Genomic DNA, 20,971 nt, shown 5'->3' with positions numbered 1-20,971 from the left:
TGTCTGTAGCAGACATTTCCTTTTTTTTTATTTTTTTTATCATTCGGGCATGTTTTAAACTTTGTTCAGAAGAGGGATTGCCTCTTTTATTCAGGATATACGACACAAATCTTGATATCTCATTCATGAAATGTTATTTCAGACTCAAAACCACCAATACAGTGACTTGAGGTCCCAGAGGTCTGAGGAAAATATGCCCTTGGAAGCCAGTGTATGTATGTCGTTTTCCATGAAACCAAACATTTTAAAACATTAAAACAAGAAGGCAACAATTTGTTAAAATGAGCCCATACAATTTTGGGTTTATCTTTATTAGCTCATTTATTCAACAGTTTCAACACAGCAATTAATACAACTGTTTTTTTGGCTGTTAATGGGCAGATACAACGCATGGAATGTATATACTGCACACACACACACACACACACACACACACACACACACACACACACACACACACACACACACACACACACACACACACACACACACACACACACACACACACACACACACACACACACCTAGGTGGTAACTGATTACATGTAATTAAGTAATCAGATCCCTTTGTATTTTAATATTCAATGTGGTAAACCAGTTAGGTCAAAAATAGACAAAAAGTAGTCAGATTATATTACCTTAAAATGTGTAATGTAATGGATTACATTACTAACTACAATTTTTGTCATGTCATTTGGAATCGGTAACAACTACCCAGCACACTACCGTTCAAATGTTTGGGGTCAGTAAGATTTTTTTTGGACAGAAATTAATAATTATTTTCAGAAAGGATGAATTAAATTAATCAAAAGTGACAGTAAAGCCACTGATAATGTTACAAAAGCTTTCGATTTCAAACAAATGCTTTTCTTTTGAACGTTTTATTTTTCAAAGAATCAAAATGTAATCACAGTTTCCACAAAAATATTAAGCAGCAGAACAGCTATTGATAATAATAAACTATATAATAATAGTTTCTTGAGCCCCAAATCAGCATGTTGGAATGATTTATGAAGGACCGTGTGACACTGACGACTGGACTAATGAGTTTTTACCATTTTAGGAATAAATTACATTATAAAATAGATTAAAATAGATAGATATTTCACAATATTACAGTTTCTACTGTATTTTTTTTAGCAAATAAATGCAGCCTTGGTGAGAATAAGAGACTTTTTTCAAAAAATATTTAAAAGTATCATATACCGACCTCAAACTTTTGAATGGTACAGTCTGGTTTCATCCAATGAAAACTGAATGCTTTGCTAGCCACACGGCACCAGATAACTGGAGACATGTACGTGATCCTTGACTACTGGACAGCAGCAATGGCTGCTGGGAAACATGTATTGAAAAAAAGGCTAAAAATAAACTGGACTAACAAGCTGGACAAATATACACTATACAGTATATATAGTTTACAATCAGGCGGTCAGCTTAATATATGGAAACTTCATTAAGCCAAGACTTTATTTGAGTCATATAAGATAACAATGTGTATGGAAGCTACCTCATAAAATCAATGCGTCACCTATAAAATCAAATGGGACTTTTAATAATACTGGCAAACTGCAGGGTAAGAAAAATACTGACAGACTGGTTCTGTGCTGCTAAAGCTCAGTCATGGCTAAACAGCGTAATAACTGTGAAATCTGGAGTGAATTAAAATACTGTACACAGCAATATCATTTGTCAGTTTATAAATAATATAGTGACAAAGATATTGATAAATAGCTGTTTTTTTGTTTGTTTTGTTTTTTACATAGGATGTTTTATAGCAAATTACAGTAAAACAACGGTCTACATTTTGACCATTTGGGGCTCGAATTTAATGCAATGATTTGACTGTAGGTTTTAAAAATCATTTAGCCATGTTAAAAATAAAAGTGTCTCTTTCCAGTTGCTAAAAGTTTGATTTACCATTAATTAAACCAATTTCAGCTTTCCCACCTTAGCAAGAAACCATTGAGCTACTTGCTGTCATGGTAAAGGTTGTTGCCATGGAAACAGGGCCACGTGGGATCATCCATTTCTGTATTTGTCTGTTGGAGAGTTTGAAGAAATTAGTCAATCTGGTGTTATCATGAAGGAGACTATCTTAATAACACACCCCATTATGTTTTGTTTTCCAGAGATGAAAAAAGAAAAGAAAAGCTAGCTCTGACAAGCAATGAACAGAAAAATAAATAAAAACTGTCTGACAATCCTGAGCCAAGTTAACCAAAAATGGATATGGATATGGCTGCTCCCCTGAAGAGCAGTTCAACAAATTGACTTGCATTTTGTAATCTGTAATAAACATAAACGTTGGATAAGGTCACTTGGACCACCAGTGGATTTTGTTGAACAGCTCATGTTCAGCACAGCATGCAGCCTAGCAACGTGTCTGGATAAAAATATCCACAACAAGTGTGACCAAATATTCTCTCTTTCTTTTCTGCAATGTAGACTCACCCGATAAGCGACTGACTAAAGGGGACAGAAATGAGTCAATGACATCATCCGACTAGAGGTTAACCACCCTAGTGTTCATGTAATCTCATCATTTAATCTTCCACTAGTATGTTCAGCCAGTTATCATGAACACGGTTGATGACAACAATCTCTTTACTGTTGTGTTTTTTCCTTCTTCAGGCATGGGAAGATAGTTTAACGTGACCGGGCTCATTTGATGTAGAGTTTCAATGTACACCACCAAGGTGTGAGAAATATAGTCTTTACGTAAATTACCATTCAAAAGTTGGGGATTGTTACGATTTTTTACTCCAGTCTTCAGTGTCACGTGATCCTTCAGAAATCATTCTAATATGCAGATTTGGTGCTCAAGAAACATTTCTTATTATCAATGTTGAAAACATTTGTACTACTTAGGAAACTGATGTATATTTATAGGAATCTTTGATGAATAGAAAGTTCAAAAATATATATTTTTTTGTAACATTATAATTAATACATGTCTTTAGTGTCACTTTTGAGGAATGTAATGTGTCCTTGCTGAATAAAAGTATTAATTTCTTGAAGGGGTGGTAAAATGCCATTTTCACAAGATGCAAAATAAATCTCTGATGTCCCCAGAGTGTGTGTGTGTGTGTGTGAAGTATATATATAGACAGATACACCACAGATATATAGCATGTTAAAGTTGTCCCTTTTTGAGGGTTTGCAAAAACGCACCGTTTTGTGCCTGGCCCTTTAAATGCAAATGAGCTGCTGCAGAGGGTGGGCGATTACCTCACGCAGACACACTAAAATGACAGAAACTATTCTGCCTTTAATGTTAAAACGGAGTCAGACAAAGATGGAGAGACTCAAGAAGAAGTGACAACATGTAGAATGCAACAGGACGTCTCTGAATGGTGAATTTAAGTTGCTGATGTGGAGTTAACTATCTTCAATTAGGATATTATTAAAAGATGGATGCCAAAGTTTGAGCTGACTCACAAATGTACTCTTATACAACAACTTTTCCTCTTCTCAACATGGACTGCGTGTTCCCGGGGGCGGGGTTTATGCACATTTTAGGGTTGCTGATGTCACTAACCCGGGAAGAATGTTGTGTAATTCCTACCAGCCGTTTGTTGTAGTCCTTTTCTTTAAAAGCAAATATCTTCATTTGCTTTTAGCTTTGAGCGTTGTAAATTTACAGATGTTGTTTATGCTCAAACAGCAACATTACACACTAACTAAAGTTAGAAAAGTGATATCATACTTTACCAACCCTTTAAGAAAAAGAAAAAAAACCTTGCGGACCCCAACCTTTTGAACAGTAGTGTATATATATATATATTATACAATATATAAGATAAAGTACTATAAAGCTCACCGAGTTACTCAGACAAGAGAGGAAGCCTGCTCCAGCATTGGCCCTGATATCGGTTATGGGCAGTATGAAGTTGGTGGGTTCTTCCTTCATCATGGGGTCATTACTCAAGGACGGGTGTGCTTTAGTTATGCAAACAGGCAGATTTCCAAAGCCCTTTAAGAGAGATTTAAGAGAGAATGTTACACTCCCTCATGCAGACAGGGATACATTAAATACTGTAGTGCAAGTTTAGAGCTTCTGGAAGCAGAATGAGTATGTGTTAAACAACACATTGAAATTTCCCAGAAGTCCAATCATTTCTCAAAATAACAAGAACCCTTCTTTTTATACACACAAAATACAACACACACAAATTCACAATGGTCAAACCTATCTCTTCAACAATCTGGTACACAACATTTTCTACTTAAAGTATGCACAATATGTCATACCATATGTTTTTAAACCTCTCATTAACTTTCAACAGCTGCTTCCACTAATTATAACCAACCCAAATTAATTAACCAACAGACAGTATTCATATTTATTGAATATATTGCATTTGATGGAGAACTTCTCATTAATCCAGTTCATTCTATAATTAAGCAAATCTCTTAGAAATGCATGTGAATCACTGCATGTATATGTAATTAAACAGCCTTTTTTGCTCTGAAAAATGTGAGAATGTACAAAACTCACCTGTTTTGTATAAAGTGCAAGCTTTTCCTTTGCTTTTGGTGAGAGCTCGATATCGTTCGCACCGTACATCTTCTGTGCCACAGTCCTTAACTTATCAGCAGCTGGAATCTGGAGGAAAAACAACAACATTTATTTGTGTTTAATAATGCATTAGTTTGAGTAATGGATTTTGGCTTTCTTCCATCAGTGGAATCTTTCTGTACTTAATACACACAGGCGTCGTCCTAGCCTTAATTGGTGTAATGTGTGATGAACAGTTTTTATACTGGTTATATTTGTCAATTAAAAAGATTTCATGCATGATAAAGTCATTGTCTGGTAATGAAACAGCTCTATATATAAAGTGTTAATTGATCTCAGAATATGTGTGGGAAAGAACAGCACAAGGACCTTGGGTAATGTAAAAAAAAAAAAATCCTGTATGCCTTGTATAAGGCATTTAATGATGCCGCTAACAGATATCATTTCATTGGTAAAATTAGTGGATGTTCCCTTGTTGGATTTAAACCCTGGTTACCTTATTAGTACTTTATGTTCTTCTTTTGTAAGTCGCTTTGGATAAAAGTGCCTGCTAAATGCATAAATGAAGATGTATCAGAGCAAATTTGACCCACTCTGCCACTTCTTACCTGCGAGTCGTACAGGAACCTAAACCGTCCAGGTAGTTTTGCTGCTCTCTGAACAGCTTCGGCCAGAGCCAACGCTCCAGCGCCACCCTTAGACCAGTTAGTGCACTTCACTGCATCAAAGGCACCAGCCTGCCTTGCCTGGCCACACACCAGCTCCAGCTCAGCGTCAGTATCAGAGCTGCGCCAAATACAATCACAGCCCATATTCACACACATTCACTCAGAGTGGGAGGGCTGTGTGTGTGGTTCAGATTGGCTCGTGAGCATACGATTAGTGTACAATGGATAAAAACCTAAGAGACTATTTGAATATAATTAGTGAGACTAGCGATAAAATGGTACATATTTATAATGTATGAATAGTTGCAAATAGCTTGATGAGAAGAGGCACAGACAACACTTTCTGTCGGCTGCTTGATGTCGTACCTGAATTTGTTGACAGCTACGATCACTGGCAAACCAAAAGCTTGTGCGTTTTCCACCTGTCTCCTCAAGTGACAACAGCCTCTCTCCAGCAGCTTGAGGTTCTGCGTTGGAGAAAACACCTCAAGTCATGTGGTATATAAACTCCTCTACTCATAGGCATGCATGTAATTATAATTTCCCCTAATTGTCTTGCAGTAATATGGCTTCCACCTGACTGACGATCATCAAAATGTAGAACTGAACATTAAATGGTTGTCAGTAAATTATAGGTTATAAACATATTTGAAATATTAAGAGATTCAAAATATGCCAAAAAGTGGCAGCTGAGAGATTGCGCTACCTCCTGTGAATACTCTTTTGGAAGGGGCAAACCTGCTTGGACCTATAAACAAGAATGAATAGAAGCATAAAGACAATGTGAGCTATTGCCTCTGTCACAAGCACAAGATTGATCATTTAATAAACAGTTGATGCGTTATTGGTTCAATTGAACCCACAATGGAAATCTATCTGTAGATTTGTGGCTCTGACTCACAGGTGGGGCGCCGCCATGCATCTTCAAGGTACGAACAGTGGCCACCATCACTACCACATCTGGCTGCAGGCCCGAGTAGCGGCATTTAATGTTGAAGAACTTCTCCAAGCCAATGTTAGCCCCATGACCAGACTCAGAAACTGACAAGACAGGAAAGTAGCTTCAGAATAGCCAGAGTTTGAATATCGTGACAGTTTTATATGTGTTTGCCATTTACTTTCCAGAAACCTATACCATGTGAATTTTTGTACATTATCGTTGAAAGACGTCTCTTATCCTCACCAAAGCTGCATTTATAGGATGATAAATTCAGTAAAAACAGTGATATTGTGAAATATTATTACAATTTAAAATAACTGTTTTCTAATTTTAAAAATATATTAAATTATATTTTAAAATGAAATTTATTTTGGTGATGGCAAAGCTGATAATGAAGCCATTATTCCATTATTCCATGAACCTTCAGAATTCAGTCTTGGTGCTCAAGAAACATTTATTATTGTTATTAATGTTGAAAACAGATTTTTTGTGGAAAACAAACGTGATGTATTTTTTTCAGGATTCTTTGTTGAATAGAAAATTGAACAGCATTTAAATAGAAATCCTTTGAACATTATACATTTATTTTTTGATAAATTGTATGAGTTCTTATTGGAAAAAAAAAAAAACGTATACTAACCCAAACTTTTGAATGGTAGTGTATTTGTGCAGTATTTTTTCTAACATGAGTGCACAGCATTTAAAAAGTAAGAATGATAAAAAAACTTTTGAATGAATAATTTTTTATAAAAAAAATATATAAAGTGTATTTCTTCTTCACCTACAAATCCTTTGGATCCGACAATTTTTAAAGCCATTTTGTCTGCCAGAATGGAAGGACTGCCTTGGGCAATGTCAACTAATGGGCTGGTGTGAAGAAACACCGGCGTACCCTAGAGAGAAAGATGTGCTGAGACAGAATCTGACAGAGCTGAAATAAATAAGAATGATTCTGTGTGCAGTGATTCTAAAATATTTATTCTGAAAAATGACAATGACATTTTTAGTGGTCATGCAACATTTTTCACCATTAAATCTTACCTCTACAGTTTGCATCAAGACAGGTTTAAGGGCATCTCTCAATAGCATGGCCAATGGACCACTGACATTCTGTGATGACAAAGTTGTGTGCATTAGATCACACGCATTATACAGACACACACAAACACATGAACACATACTGACTAAATCCTCTGTGGTGACAGGATCTCCAGATTTGTTTGTAGCCACTACTATCTTGGCCAGCCTCTGCTGCATCTCCTCTTCACTGCTGCTGAGTGACAGTATAGCCATGATCTCGTTTTCCAAAGAGTCAGAATCCTGAACAGCACAGATACTACAAGTAAACAAATCACCCTAAAAAAAAACGTTATGTGTACAAAAATACACTGTATACACACACACGCACGCACGCACGCACACACACACACACACACACACACACACACACACACACACACACACACACACACACACACACACACACACACACACACACACACACACACACACACACACACACACACACACACACACACACACACACACACACACACACACACTGTGAATTACATTATCAAGAAATTAACTAGCTCAAATGTAGTGACAAAATGACAGTGTGATACTGATACATACTGCTGTAGTTTCTGGGTCAATGTCCAATCGGACAAAACGTCTTATCTCGGTCCCTGTGAAGGTCAAGGGGTCAGATTTCTCAATGCCCAGTTTCTACAGGTCAAAAACGACACAGTGACCATGTCATCATACTTCTGCAGTGGTTTTGAAATTAATATTTGACTCTAGACTGTGTTTTCTATGACTTACCGTCAGCCGGCTAAGCTGGGCTGGGGAGACAGATCTTTGACCCTCTTTGAGAGGAACCAATAAGTCAAACAAAGCCTGTAAGATACAAGCACATGAGATCATAACAAATACAAGTCATTCAAACTCATGGTTATAACCTCACACATATCAAACACAAACCTGACCTTCTCAGAAAGCTTGGTCTCATAGTGAGCATGTGCTTTAATAGTGTCCATCACAACTCTACTGGCAGCAGAGATGAGCTCATTCTGGCCAGAAGGCTGAAGGCTGACCTGGGATCAATGTGGTAGAAGATATTCACGTTCCATTTGATGAAATATGCTATCAAATCTGCAATACAAGAGGAACTCAAACATACCTCCTCCAATGGGATAATCTGAGAGTATCCCCCTCCAACAGCAACCCCTGTAAACACAAAGCAACCAACAAATCATTTGAGCCACTTAAGTGTAAATTAAAATGGGTAATTGGGAGTTCCGTAAATTAAGAAAAGAAGTAAGCCACATTGTGAGACATTAAGTTGCCAAGAAATTGGCAGTAAAAGTTTACAAATGCTTGTTATCAATTTGCATTTGTGAGATATTAAGGGATATTGGTGACTTTTAATGTCATAATTATAACTTTTAGTTTTATTTTGTCAATTTCGACTTGAGTCATAGTTGACTTTATATTTAATAATTTCAACTTAGTATGACTTATTAGCTTTTGTCATAATTCTAATGTTTTATCTCAATTTCATCTATGACATAAGTAAAAATTAGTCAAAATAACATAAAAAGTCAAAATGATGTAATTATCATAATTATACATTTATTTAATAATTTCAACTTTTTTTTATTATTCAACTTATTCACATCTTAATTTCCCCCCCTGCATAAATATGATTTACCAAAGCATGATTTTTTTCTTATGTTGCAGAAATTAGCTTCTACAGTAGTCATCTTGAAAACTTGAGAAAAAACTGATGTTTGTCCCTCACCCCTAGCACCAAAACAGGATCCTGGGGAAGGCTCTTGCACACAAGCAAAAGCGTTGATATTCAGGAGGGCCCCGAAAGCCTGAGCCAGTCCGAGAGCGGTGGTGCGCTTTCCCTCGCCCAATGGAGTAGAAGTAATTCTGGTCACAGTAACACAGAATGGATTGACTTTGAAAGCAATGCAATCAGTTTGTTTGGCGAATTGCTCAGAGACGGAGCTTAAGCTGGATGTGAATGCATTGTGTGACCCAGGCTTAATGGAGTGTTGCGAGATCCCATTTGGTGCATGTGGAAAGTTACTACCCTATAAGATTATGCTAATGTACATAATTATATTTCAAGATGCATCTTACCCAGTGACAACCACATATTTCCCATCAGGCTGTTTCTCCATGCGTTTCAGGACATCCAATCGTATCTTAGCCCTACTTCTGCTATATGGCTCCACTTCCGCAGAAAACAGGCCCACCTCTCTTGCAAGCTGACCCACTGGTTTGCTTTGGCATGAACGTGAGATTGCAGCATCACTAGGAAATACAATAGGCATCACATGGGTCAGCAAGAGTCATGATCCACTTCACAGAATATGCTTAAATTAAACAATCTTTATAATAGCAAGCAAGCCACGACAGTACCTCGGCTGGGGCTCTTGGGGTTTCTTCTTTGTGAACACTATGTTCCACTTCCCTGGAGTGTATGTCTGCAGAAACCGCTTTGCACTTTCAACTGTATTCTGATCCAAATCCAAATGAGAATAACAAACATGTGTAGAAGCAAATAATATCAGTTATCAGCCGATATTATCTTTAAAAAAAAATTATTTCCATTAGTCAATATTTAACTCTTTAATTTTTAAATGTAAAAATTAATTTTTAAATGTAGATTTAATGTAGGCTTTAAAAATGTAACATTTAGCAAATCTCAAAATGTACATCCATTTTCATATTTTACACTACTGTTCAAAAGTTTGGGGTCATTAAGATTTAATGTTTTTGGAAGAAGCCTCTCAAGCAGTTACGGTATTACTCCTGTCTTCAGTGTCACATGACCCACAGAAATCATTCTAAAATGCTGATTTGGCGCTTAAAAACATTATAAATAAACATTATAAATGTCTATACTCAAACTTTTGATCCATTTAATGCTGCTAACATTTTGAACAGTAGTGCATTTTATAATTTTGTGATTCCATTGGATTTAATTTTTAGCTAATGGTTTTATTTTTTTACATTTATTTAGAAGAATTTCATTATCAGCCATAAAATGAAAATTTATTATAAGCTTATTTCTACTGGTCAGACTTTGAATAATGACCCATCTCTAATACAGTATCTACAGAGCCCCTAAAGGGCCATGTTGAAGAAAAATAACTAAAGAATTTGGCAACGGTTTTGTGTTCTCTCACAAATTTTCTGCGTTCCCTGAGAAACTTTGCGTTCGCTCGCAAAGAACAAAAAAAAGTTTTTGCGAGTGAATGCAAAAGTTTTTGCGAGGGAATGTAAAGGTTTTGCAAACTAACGCAAAGTTTCTGGGGGAACGCAAAACATTTCCGAAAGAAAAAGCAGTGACTTATTATTTTTCTTCCCATCTCATATTTTTTCCCACCACCATGTCCCCTAGGGGCTCCGGAAGCATCAACTATGACCAAAATAAACTTTTAATTTGTGACAAATAACATTGTTCAGTACTTTACAGAAAGCTTGTTCAAGGAAAGCAGGTCCAACTTTCCACCAATTTTAACAAGTGAGCATGAAATAAACAAGACTCAAAGTGACAGTCTTTGTCAGTTACATTACTCAGCTAATTGCAGTCAATACTCTCTCTAAAAATATCTCTAGTCTTTGCATTTGTTTGGGAAAATGCAGTGTAGGCCTACATATTACTACGTTTATTTGTCTGTACTAGTAATTGTTTTTGGTACAATTGCTGTTCACTTTACAAACAGAGTAATTTGCTCCTTAAATGATACCTTCATCAGCATAGCTACAGTCATGGGTCCGACTCCACCAGGCACTGGGGTGATGTATCCGGCTCGCTCTTTAGCTGAGGAGTAGTGTACATCCCCCACCACTCGTTTCCCACTGGCTTTACTGCGGTCTGTGTGTGAGTTAAATTTAAACACGTGAGCTAAAACCAGTAGCTACTTAATATTCCATAACTGCTTTAGACAAGTAGATACAGTTAAGCAGAGAGACCTGGTATATGATTGATACCGCAGTCTATGACCACTGCCCCCTCCTTCACCCACTCTCCTTTCACCATCTCAGCTCTGCCAGCACCCACAACCAAGATATCTGCTCTGCCCACCTAAAAACAACAAGACACTGAAAGTTACTCCAGCATTCACTCCTCCAGCACTCCATTCATTACACCAAACTGCACAACAAGTGAAGGTCTATACTCAACAACGCTGAAGCAAACGATAAATACATCTCACTATTTGAGTCATGAGCTCTTCTTTGTTGTATAATCTAGATGAAGAAAGTCTTAGGTTACGCATGTTACTATGGTTCCCTGAGAAGGGGAAGAAGACACTGCATCCTCTAGAGGACACTTTGGGGAATGCCTCTGGCGAGACTGGTGTCTGAAGCATGCGATTAAACGGGACAATGTCATTGGCCAGCAACAGTGTGTGATGTCACAACTGGTACAACCGTGAGTATATAAGGGCACCTGTAATAGACATCATCTTCTTTGTCTTAAGGAGAAGTAGACAGGCTGTCCCGGCGCATGGCAGAGAGATGCAGTGTCTCATTGCCCTTCCCAGGGCACCATGGTTACATGCGTAACCTGAGCCGTTCTCTTTTGAATGGGAACTCATCCTCCAGAAGACACTTTGGGGAACCAATGCCCACTCCGCCATGCTGAGGGTGTGACTGCCTAATTGGCTGTGACAAGCACACGCAAGGACTCAACAGACTTAGATGCCAGAGTCAGATTCACTCACTCAGGTCCTCGGAACTGTCAATGACACAATTCCTTATGGCAACCCCCCAAGCTCCAAGCCCTAAAACGAGCAGAGCTCAAGGTCTGGTAATGTCAGCCTGTATGCCAGATATTGGGCCCTATCATACACCCGGCGCAATGCGGCGCCAGGGGTCGCACGACACAATTGTTTTTTGCTGGTTTCAACCCAGCGCAGTTATCATTTTCACGTCCTGCACCACGTTGTTTAAATAGCAAATGCATTTGCGCCCATTTGTGTGTCCATGGGCGTGCTGGTCTGGAAACGATGTGTGTTCGAGCACATTGTCAACGCGTTGCTATTTTGAGGCAACTGAAATAGACCAGTTGCGTCATTGACCAACTGAAACCTGGTCTAAAGTTAAAAAAATATATATATTTAAAGAGCGCGTTAGTAATATGCACCTATAGGCAGATCCAACCTTTAACCTCGCGCACGAGATGATCCGTTTCCTCGCTAGAGAAGCGTTCAGTTTTTTCCACTTGCAAATTCCTCCATGTAAATAGCAAATCCGCCATGGCCCATGCGCTTAGATCGTTAAAATAGGGCCCAATCTTTAAGGGAAAACTGACACAGGAAAACAATAGTTTCCTTGCCTGTCACTAGGGGAACTGTCTACTTAATCAGGGGGAGGCAGCTTCAACCTTAGGCCGTGTGTCCACCAAAGCGTTTTTTCACGCGGCTGGCATGTTTTTTCAATTGTTTTCAATGGGAGCGCCGCGTTTTTAAAACGCCATGAGCGCAACGAGGCGCTGAGTGTTTTTTTCTTTACGGGTCGCCGGGAGTTGAAGAATGTTCAACTTTGGGTAAAACGCCGCGCTCATCACTGTCACTTTTTACCCAACCGACCAATCAAAGTGGAGGAGGGGCGGGACTAATACCACACCGACCAACGGATATTCTGTAAAATAGCAACGAAGCGTCTCAACTGAAGAAAAAAAAACTACGCTGCCAAAGGTGCACACAGCTAGGCGTTTTCAGCAGAGCGCCTAGCGTTTTCAGCTGGCTAAAAACGCTTTGGTGGACACACGGCCTTAGAGTTGACTCATGAAGGGGCCGTCTGCTTTTAAACCCTACCTGTTGGGAAATAAGGAAGCTGCCTACTTAGAAACCCGACATTAGGGGGGAGGCATGCCTTGAATATATATTGGGGGATCTGGTTCAACCCCTAAACACCACAGGGGAGCATTTTAGTAGAAAAATGTTCCACCCCGTCTGACCTAGAGTCCGCATCTCGCAAAGCCAGCACTCCTGAATTATGGGTGCTCAACCAGTGAGAAGGGATGCAAAAACCACTTCTTACCATGGCCCAGAGATAGGTTCTCTGGGGAGCTGAGGACTCAGCAGAAAGACCTCTGAGCCACCAGCTCAACCTGTGATCCCCACGATCTGAGTCTCTGCTCGGCCTTGGCTGTACCGAACTGCGGGGTGTAGACGCCAGTCCTTATTCCCTCAAAAAAGGGTACAGATGTGAACGGAGCTTCTTCATAGAGAAGCCCTTGCAATCAGCGCCTTCTGCACCCTCGAGAACAGAACGCGCGTGATCCTCTCCAAGACAAATGACGAGCGAGTCATGTGTATCGTCTGGTGGCACACACTTCCTGAAATGCTTGTCAGAGCATACATCCATTGTCGCCAAATGACGCTTTCAAAACAGTCTCCTGAAGACATAAAAGCTGATGACGTCACGAACTGTCGCCGGCCAATGGCATTGTTGCGTTTAAATACGTACTTCAGACACCAGTCACTCCGGAAGCGTCCCCCAAAGTGCCCTCTAGAGGATGCAGTGAGTGTTCCCATTCGAAAAGGAATTGCTCATATTCAAAACTGTAATGGGAAAAGGGATATAGAAGAGAGTGAGAGAAGCAGATGAAACCAACATGTTCAGCAAGGTCGAGGGTCTTTGAATGGCAGGTGGTCACTGTGGCGTGGTTCCATAAGAGCAGATCGTGCATTGGAGCTCCAACGATCTTACTGCGGCCGATCACGACAGCATTCTTTCCCATCACACTCACACCTGCACACATGAATCACACTAGCAGAGAGGCAGCATTTTCTGAACATTCGAAAAGCTCTTATCCTAGTTGTCCTGCTTTGTTTGAGTCAAATTATAAAGCAAAAACACATGTATGGTTTGTGGAGAAGGCAGAATGCATTGCTATATGTTCAGCTTTAAAAAAAGACAAGATGCTCGACAAGGTTATAGAAAATAAATATTGGTTGCGATTCGTGAATAAAAGTGTACACGACTGTTCAAACGTTTGAAGTCAGTTCGATTTTTTCAGCAATTAAGTGACAGTAAAAACATTTATTATGATTTCAGTTTCAAATAAATGCTGTTCATTTTCAACTTTCTATTTCTCAAAAAATTCCGAAAAAATGTATGTAGTGTGATTTCTGAAGGAACATGTGACACTGAAGACTGGGATAAGGGCTGCTGAAAATGCCATGCCATCGTAGGAATAAATTACATTTCAAAATATATTAAAAAAGAAAACGGCTATTTTAGTTTGTAATAACATTTCAGGACATTACCGGTTTTACTGTATATTTGATCAAGTAAACGCAGCCTTGTTGAGGATTAGACTCTTCTTTTAAAAACATTACAAAATTTTACCGACCCTAAACTTTTGAACGGTGGTGTATATTTTATTAAAGACTGCAAAACACCAATAAAAAAATAATTAAAATTGAATATTTAAATATTTTTGGTGTATTTTTAAGCTTATCAATGGAGATGCTGTCAGACAGTAGATAATAAGGAAGCTCACTAGGTTTTGGATCAGAGCTCCTTTCTGACTCATCTAGATGTGATGCAAAAAAAGATTGTGGATCCTTCGTTCCTTTCCTTAGGGTGACAGCTCATTTCACCACCCAGTCATCAGATGGCATTGCTCCTTGTGTGTGTGTGTGTGTGTGTGTGTATATATAGATCTCACACTTATCCAATGACACTGCACACTGATTGTGCTGTAGTATGAAGGCCCCTTAGACAATCATGCTAGGACTCTGACTGATGAGAGCTAGAGCTCATGGGTAAAGGTTCACAGGATTCCCACCCACCGGTCTGACTGATTAGCTCCATGCAGCCATTAGGAGTGCAAGGGATGAAACAGTCGCCCAGGTCTCCACGAGACAGCTTCCCCGCATTTATACTGGTCAAGCTGGGGGGGAAGACAAATCAAATAATATACAGTTACAATGTTCTGTGGAGGGTATGTTTTTTAAATATACCATGCATTAAGGAAGTTTTCCTGAAAATTGATATCGAGCAGGAATGAATATTTGCTGCGCAATGCATAAAAAATACACTATTTTACAGTATGATTTAATTTTTAAAAGAAAAACATTGTGAGCTTGTATTATTGATCTATTGATTATTATTGATCTAATAGATTATTGATCTATTGAACTATCTTTTTTAAACATAATCTTGGCAAACACTGTTGAAGATTTCTGTCTTACATCCCCTTTTCTCCCTCACCAAGGTATTAACATTACCAGCAGTTTTCAGCCCCAAAAGCTCAATATAGCTCAGTTCTCCTGTCAGTAATCACAATCACACTGTGAGGAACACATTTTAAAACACATACGGTAACACAACTGAGCTTGAGGCTGATGAAACTATCATGAGGATGTGTAAAGATACTGCAGGTGGATATTGCTTATTTATGCAGATTTAAGACTCAGCTGCCTCTCAAACTTTACTTCGAGATAACTCTTCTGAAATCAGTAAAAAAAAAGGCCAATATTCACAGACATCTACAGAGGACATTCGCTCTCTGACTTTGGGTGAAATAGATAAGAGAGCAAAGTGATTAGACCTGGAAACTAGAACTAGCAGTGGCTTAATGGATCAACTCTGCAGTCTGCCCTACCTGTCTATTCCAGTTAGTTTAACAATATAAAATCCACTATTTCCCCCATACTCTCGCTGTGCTCCTCAAACAAACATTTCAAGCATATAAGTTTGACAGCTGCACCGTATCTTCACCTACCCATCAACATCTTTCTCTGGGGCCACAGCATTGGTCACTTTCTCTGTGTTTATTGGGACGATGGAGTCAAGAGGTAGTTGTACGATGATACCATGAACCGCAGGGTTCTCATTCACTGCAACTATGCTTTGTAGGACCTTAAGAAAATCAGTGGGATCAGCCTTCAAACTACTTCTCACAATACAAAGTGTCATTTACTGTGTGCCACATTTTATAAATAGTTTAGAATGCTGTTGATCTATGACCAAAACAAGATGAGATTGAACTGCATGGCTCAAAGTTGATATGAACAGAAGCTTTCCCACAGCTCTAATTTTCATTATAATGAATTGTGAGCAATGGCGCATGTATATATGAAAGGAGAAAGGATAGAAAATGAGATGAGGTGAATCACACATTTGTTATTGTTTGAGGCCTGTTTCTCTTACTTCATCTTCTGTGGCTGTTTCGGGAAGCCTAATGTGGTTCGCATTGATTCCAATCTATGTAAGGGAGAGAGACAGTGTCAGCGAGAGGTTTATGTTAAAAATGATTTCTGTTTATTAAATCAGCTCACTGAACCTCAGCCGCTGCCTTGAGCTTCATGCTGATGTAGAGGTTTGAGTCATCTCTGTCCCCGACCTAGAACAAACCATAGGCTACATGAGAGTGCGCAGGGGATAGTATTATATATATATATATATATAGAAATATATGTGTATGTATATATATATATATATATTATTTTTTTTTTTTCATTTTTAAGTCCTGAAAAACAGAATCAGCAAACTCACTGATCTAATATGTCTAAAGTATCTATAATCTCACTTAATACTGGTAAAATTTTTGCTAAATAATGCTGTAATATCTGAGTATTTTTATATTTCTGAGATTTATTTTTTATCTTTTTCAGAGTATGCTTAATATTCTATACTAGTTTATTATACGAATATACAAATATTCAAATATATTAAAGTATAACTATTTTGAATGTTTTTTTTGCATTTATTAAATTGAATATTTGTTTTACTGTAATTACTGTATATGTATATTTAAAAAAAAAATACTTATAATATATTACATCTTGATACTGAAATGTAAATGCATTTTATTTATTTATTGTTTTAAATATAGTTATTTGTATGTAAAGGTCAAACGCATTTATCAAAACAGACCGTAAATATTTAAAAGAACAACAAAAAAAGCAGTGCGGTTATTATGAATCAAGACATGAGTCACACACCATATCAATTTTATCTTATCCCAAAGACCTTAAACTAACACACCTTTCTTTCACATTGCACACTTTAGCATTTATCAACGCATGACCATGAAGCCATAGAGAGATTATCTAGTTTACCAAAACACCCACAACCGTGAGAGAGAGAGAGAGAGAGAGAGAAGAAAATGGCACATTACCAAATGACCATCTGGAGTAGAGTGAGAGAAAAAGAAGAAAGATGAGTCAGAATATCAAGAGAGATGAAATTATAAAGCTCGCTATCACCACAAGGTGTATAATATGGACCAAAATAATGAGCAAGATGTGCAGAATGACCTGCAGCACAACCAGGCCGGGCCTGAAGCCTGGGAACTGAGTCTTCATCTCTGCTACCTCCTTCTTCAGGCGCTCCTTCACCTGTCTGGACACACAGAGAAGAAGGACATTTGATCTACATCTTTTTCAGCAGCATTACTCGTCTCCAGTCTTCAGTGTCTCATGATCCTTCAGAAATCCTTCTAATATGCTGATTTGATGCTCAAGAAACATTTCTTATTGTTATCAATGTTGTGATGCTTAATAATGTTGTAGAAACTGTGATAGGCCTACTTTTTTTTCAGGATTCTTTGGTGAATATAAATTTCAAAAGAACAAAATTGATTTGAAATATAATTTTTGTGTAATAATGTTGTATCACATTTCAACAATTTAATGCATCCATGCATTGAATCTCGCAAAATAAATCTTACTGACCCAAACTTTTCGAACGATTGTGTATATATCTATAAATAACAATAAATATATTAATTATTATATTACTTACTATTAATACCTGCATGTATTAATTCAATTATTAAATTATGAGCGTATGGCTAGACTTAAACTGCAATATGTGTATACATCTATAAATAACAATAAATAAATCTATGAATTATTATATTGCTTAATATTAACATCTGTATGTAATAATTCAATTATTATATTATGAGCGTATGGCCTGTCTTAAAATTCAATATATGTGTATATCTAAATAACAGGAAATAAATATATGAATTATTATATTACTTAATATTAATATCTGTATGTAATAATTCAATTATTATATTATGAGCGTATGGCCTGGCTTAAAATGCAATATATGGGTATATCTAAATAACAATAAATAAATACATCAATTATTATAGTACTTATTATTAATATACCTATGTAATAATTCAATTATTATATCATAAGCATATGGCCAGCCTTAACATGCAACTAAATTTTTTATAATATGTAACTTTTCTATGTCCAAAAAAGGAGGTATTTTGCCTGAAAATGATTAAAGACCTCTGATCTACCTGAAGGGTCCCTGAAACACACTCAAACTTACTGCGAGGTCTTGTTTCCGGACACAATGGTTGCCATGGTGCATTGGCTGTTCCGGTACCTCAAAGCTCCTCGCCGGAGCACAGAGGCAGTGAGGGCAAACATATCCAGCGGCTACTGAGCAAAACACAGAGGCAAAGTTAGTAGAAAAACACTATAGAGGGAAAAAAGCACCTAAAAATCGTGCTGCGGTATTCTACAGATATCAACACCTGTCCTGTGTGAAAACGGAGCTGCACACCCACTTCTGCGCGCTTCTCCTCTGCTGTCACGGGGACCTGTGCAGTGCGCAGCTCCCAAACCAGAGTGTTATCACTGGGTCCAGCTGCGGCATTCCACATCCACACTATTCCAGTATGAGTGGGGAAGTAAGCTGATAAAGGAGCTCTGTCAAGGCTGCAAAGCTTAGACAAGCTCAAACAAACAAACAATCACATGGTGTGCGGAAAAAGCTTGCACAGGGCCAAAGAGGTTAAAATACAACTGCTGGGCTGTAAAGGAAGTGGGATGTTTCACAGCAAAGAGCCAGGCAGCCAATCAGGGATCCTTTGAGCTGGGAGAGGAGCATTCTTGGGACTCTGAGCTCTGTCCCCTCCTCTTCTTTCTTGCCTGCGAAAGAACTCCAGCATGTGATCTCCAAATCTGAGCCCCCCCCCCCCCCGCTTCTCACGTCTCTGTAAGCTTGAAAACAGCTGTCAATCACACGGTGTCTGGGAGGAGTCTAACACTTGTTTTTTGTGTTTACAGTTTGTGCTTCCTGCAAACTCGTAAAAGTATTTGTTTGTTTTAAGACATTTCTGCCACGATGCTGAAAATGATATAGAAGAGGTGTGTCTTAAACTTTCACTTAGTAAGTTTGAAGTGCTACAGATTTCAAGGGTAGTCTTTAAAAAATGCATTTATGGCACAGCCAAAGAAAAAATAAACTGATTTAAAACATATGCATATGATAGCAGCACATTGACAACAGAAAACTTGAGAACATCATGACACGTTTCTTGGTTTGTTGTTGTTAACTATAGCGCCCACTTGTGATAAACTGTTGCATTGCTCTGTAGACTCAATTATTTATTTATTTTGACTCATTTTTTTAGACAGATTTTTTAGTCTAAGCATGTGGTATTCATTATTTGGTTGATTATTCAAGGCATTTTCGGCAGATTATTCTCTTTTTTTAATATATGAGGGCCACTCTTGTTTTTTTTAAACATGCATGCCTTTATACTTCAAACGGACAAATACATTTAATTAAAACAAATATGACAGTTGCCCAGATGTGGTGTAATTTGTACGACAAACGAACAATTTTATCTCTAATTCATAATTTTTTTTTTTTTTTTTTAAATACCATGTATTTTACATAAATGGATCTCATCCTGTGTTTTATATAGTTGGAAAATAAAGGTACAATTATGATTACGAACTGCTACTAAAGAATAATTAAAAAATGTATCACCATGTAATCATGTAAGCAGCACAACTGTTTATAACACTGATAATAATAAGAAAGGTGTGGATGAAAATTCCGCAAAATTTAATTTAATTTGATAAAATAACAAGTTTGTAAATAAATCAAAACATTAGTTGTGGGAGCAAAGATTTCCTTTTAATAAAAATAATTTAAAAAAGTTAATTTCTGCCCTTGCCTCCACTAAAGCTAAAATGTATAGGACCACTAGGGGGCAATATTGTATTAGCTTTCAATGTAAGTGACCTCACAAACGAGTCATGTGGTTATCAGCCCTAGAGTCAGTGCAAGTTGCTTTCAGTTTAGACAGCTCAAACATTTTAGTCTAGGACTAGGATTTTAGTCTAGGACACAGCCTTGGCTGTGAAACTGGGCAATAGTGATGAAATATAAATAAAATAAAACAGTCATATAACAGTCAATAAAACAGTCAATTTTAATAGAACAGTCAGCAATGAAACACTGACAAACTAAACACTGCAGTCTTCACAGAAGAAGTCTGAAGAATGTTTAACTTTTAAACCACAACTATGCTTTTCTCATGTACACAGACCAATCTCTGGTGAATCCCCACAAATGAACAGTCTGGCTATTCACCATGCAGATCCGCAGGCTCTCTCCAGAACACCATTAGTGTCCTATTTAAGCATTAAAATCATTAGGATTATTTCCTGCTTAAGGGACATTAGAGTGTAATTGCTCTGGTCTGACTGAGCTTGTTAGCTAAATAATATAAGCCTGACTTCCTTCTGGTGCCGCCCGGGGAGAAAATGTTTGAAGAGTGATTTTACATTTACACACATTGCCAGAAGTAGGTCCATTACATCATGCCACATGAGTCACTGAGACGCCACTGACCCAGAACTCCTGGACTGAGGATCAAACCAGCGGTGGGTACTGGGCATTCACATATTATTAATATACAGTTAAATACAAACACACAGTTAATACAAAGCTAGAGGTGTAGAAAGGGTAGAACTCATTGAAATGTATTGATTTTGTATTCCTTATTTGTCTTCAAAACCTGCTGAACAGCCTGAT

General features: G+C 37.8%; 1 protein-coding gene across 5 annotated transcripts; it reads right to left on the bottom strand.

Annotated features, from left to right (window-relative positions):
* Positions 1-398: 398 nt before the first annotated feature.
* On the bottom strand, positions 399-19,114 carry mthfd1a (methylenetetrahydrofolate dehydrogenase (NADP+ dependent) 1a, methenyltetrahydrofolate cyclohydrolase, formyltetrahydrofolate synthetase). 5 transcript variants are annotated; one of them, XM_079639401.1, is made up of 27 exons: positions 18,675-18,957; positions 18,467-18,576; positions 17,431-17,515; positions 16,455-16,514; positions 16,322-16,375; positions 15,894-16,030; positions 14,959-15,059; positions 13,776-13,912; positions 11,126-11,237; positions 10,900-11,027; positions 9,566-9,663; positions 9,284-9,457; positions 8,934-9,070; positions 8,313-8,359; positions 8,119-8,226; positions 7,955-8,029; positions 7,766-7,858; positions 7,316-7,450; positions 7,172-7,240; positions 6,912-7,023; positions 6,092-6,231; positions 5,897-5,938; positions 5,557-5,657; positions 5,131-5,308; positions 4,502-4,609; positions 3,824-3,976; positions 399-2,042 (listed from the first exon to the last, which is right to left on the bottom strand). In XM_079639401.1, the coding sequence occupies exons 1-27, from the start codon at positions 18,801-18,803 to the stop codon at positions 1,971-1,973; spliced, it is 2,895 nt and encodes a 964-aa protein (XP_079495527.1). In that variant the 5' UTR covers positions 18,804-18,957; the 3' UTR covers positions 399-1,970. The 5 variants fall into 5 exon arrangements, 4 of the variants coding, with proteins under 4 accessions (XP_079495527.1, XP_079495528.1, XP_079495529.1 ...); XM_079639402.1 differs by having other exon boundaries at positions 7,172-7,450; positions 18,467-18,579; positions 18,675-19,114; XM_079639403.1 differs by having other exon boundaries at positions 7,172-7,450; positions 18,467-18,579; positions 18,708-19,083.
* Positions 19,115-20,971: the final 1,857 nt, after the last annotated feature.

The sequence above is a fragment of the Phoxinus phoxinus genome, assembly GCF_949152265.1.
Source record: "Phoxinus phoxinus genome assembly, chromosome: 16".
In the NCBI taxonomy this organism is placed as follows: domain Eukaryota; kingdom Metazoa; phylum Chordata; class Actinopteri; order Cypriniformes; family Leuciscidae; genus Phoxinus; species Phoxinus phoxinus.
The sequence above is the reverse complement of the archived record's forward strand: the minus strand, read 5'-3'. Positions and strand labels throughout refer to the sequence as shown.

Coding starts and splice junctions, on each gene's coding strand:
- mthfd1a (XM_079639400.1), bottom strand. CDS start 18,803: ATGTGGAATGCCGCAGCTGGACCCAGTGATAACACTCTGGTTTGGGAG. Junction 5,939..6,091: donor TGCATGGCGGCGCCCCACCT/GTGAGTCAGAGC, acceptor TCTTGTTTATAG/GTCCAAGCAGGTTTGCCCCT. Junction 5,309..5,556: donor GTAGCTGTCAACAAATTCAG/GTACGACATCAA, acceptor TATTTGGCGCAG/CTCTGATACTGACGCTGAGC.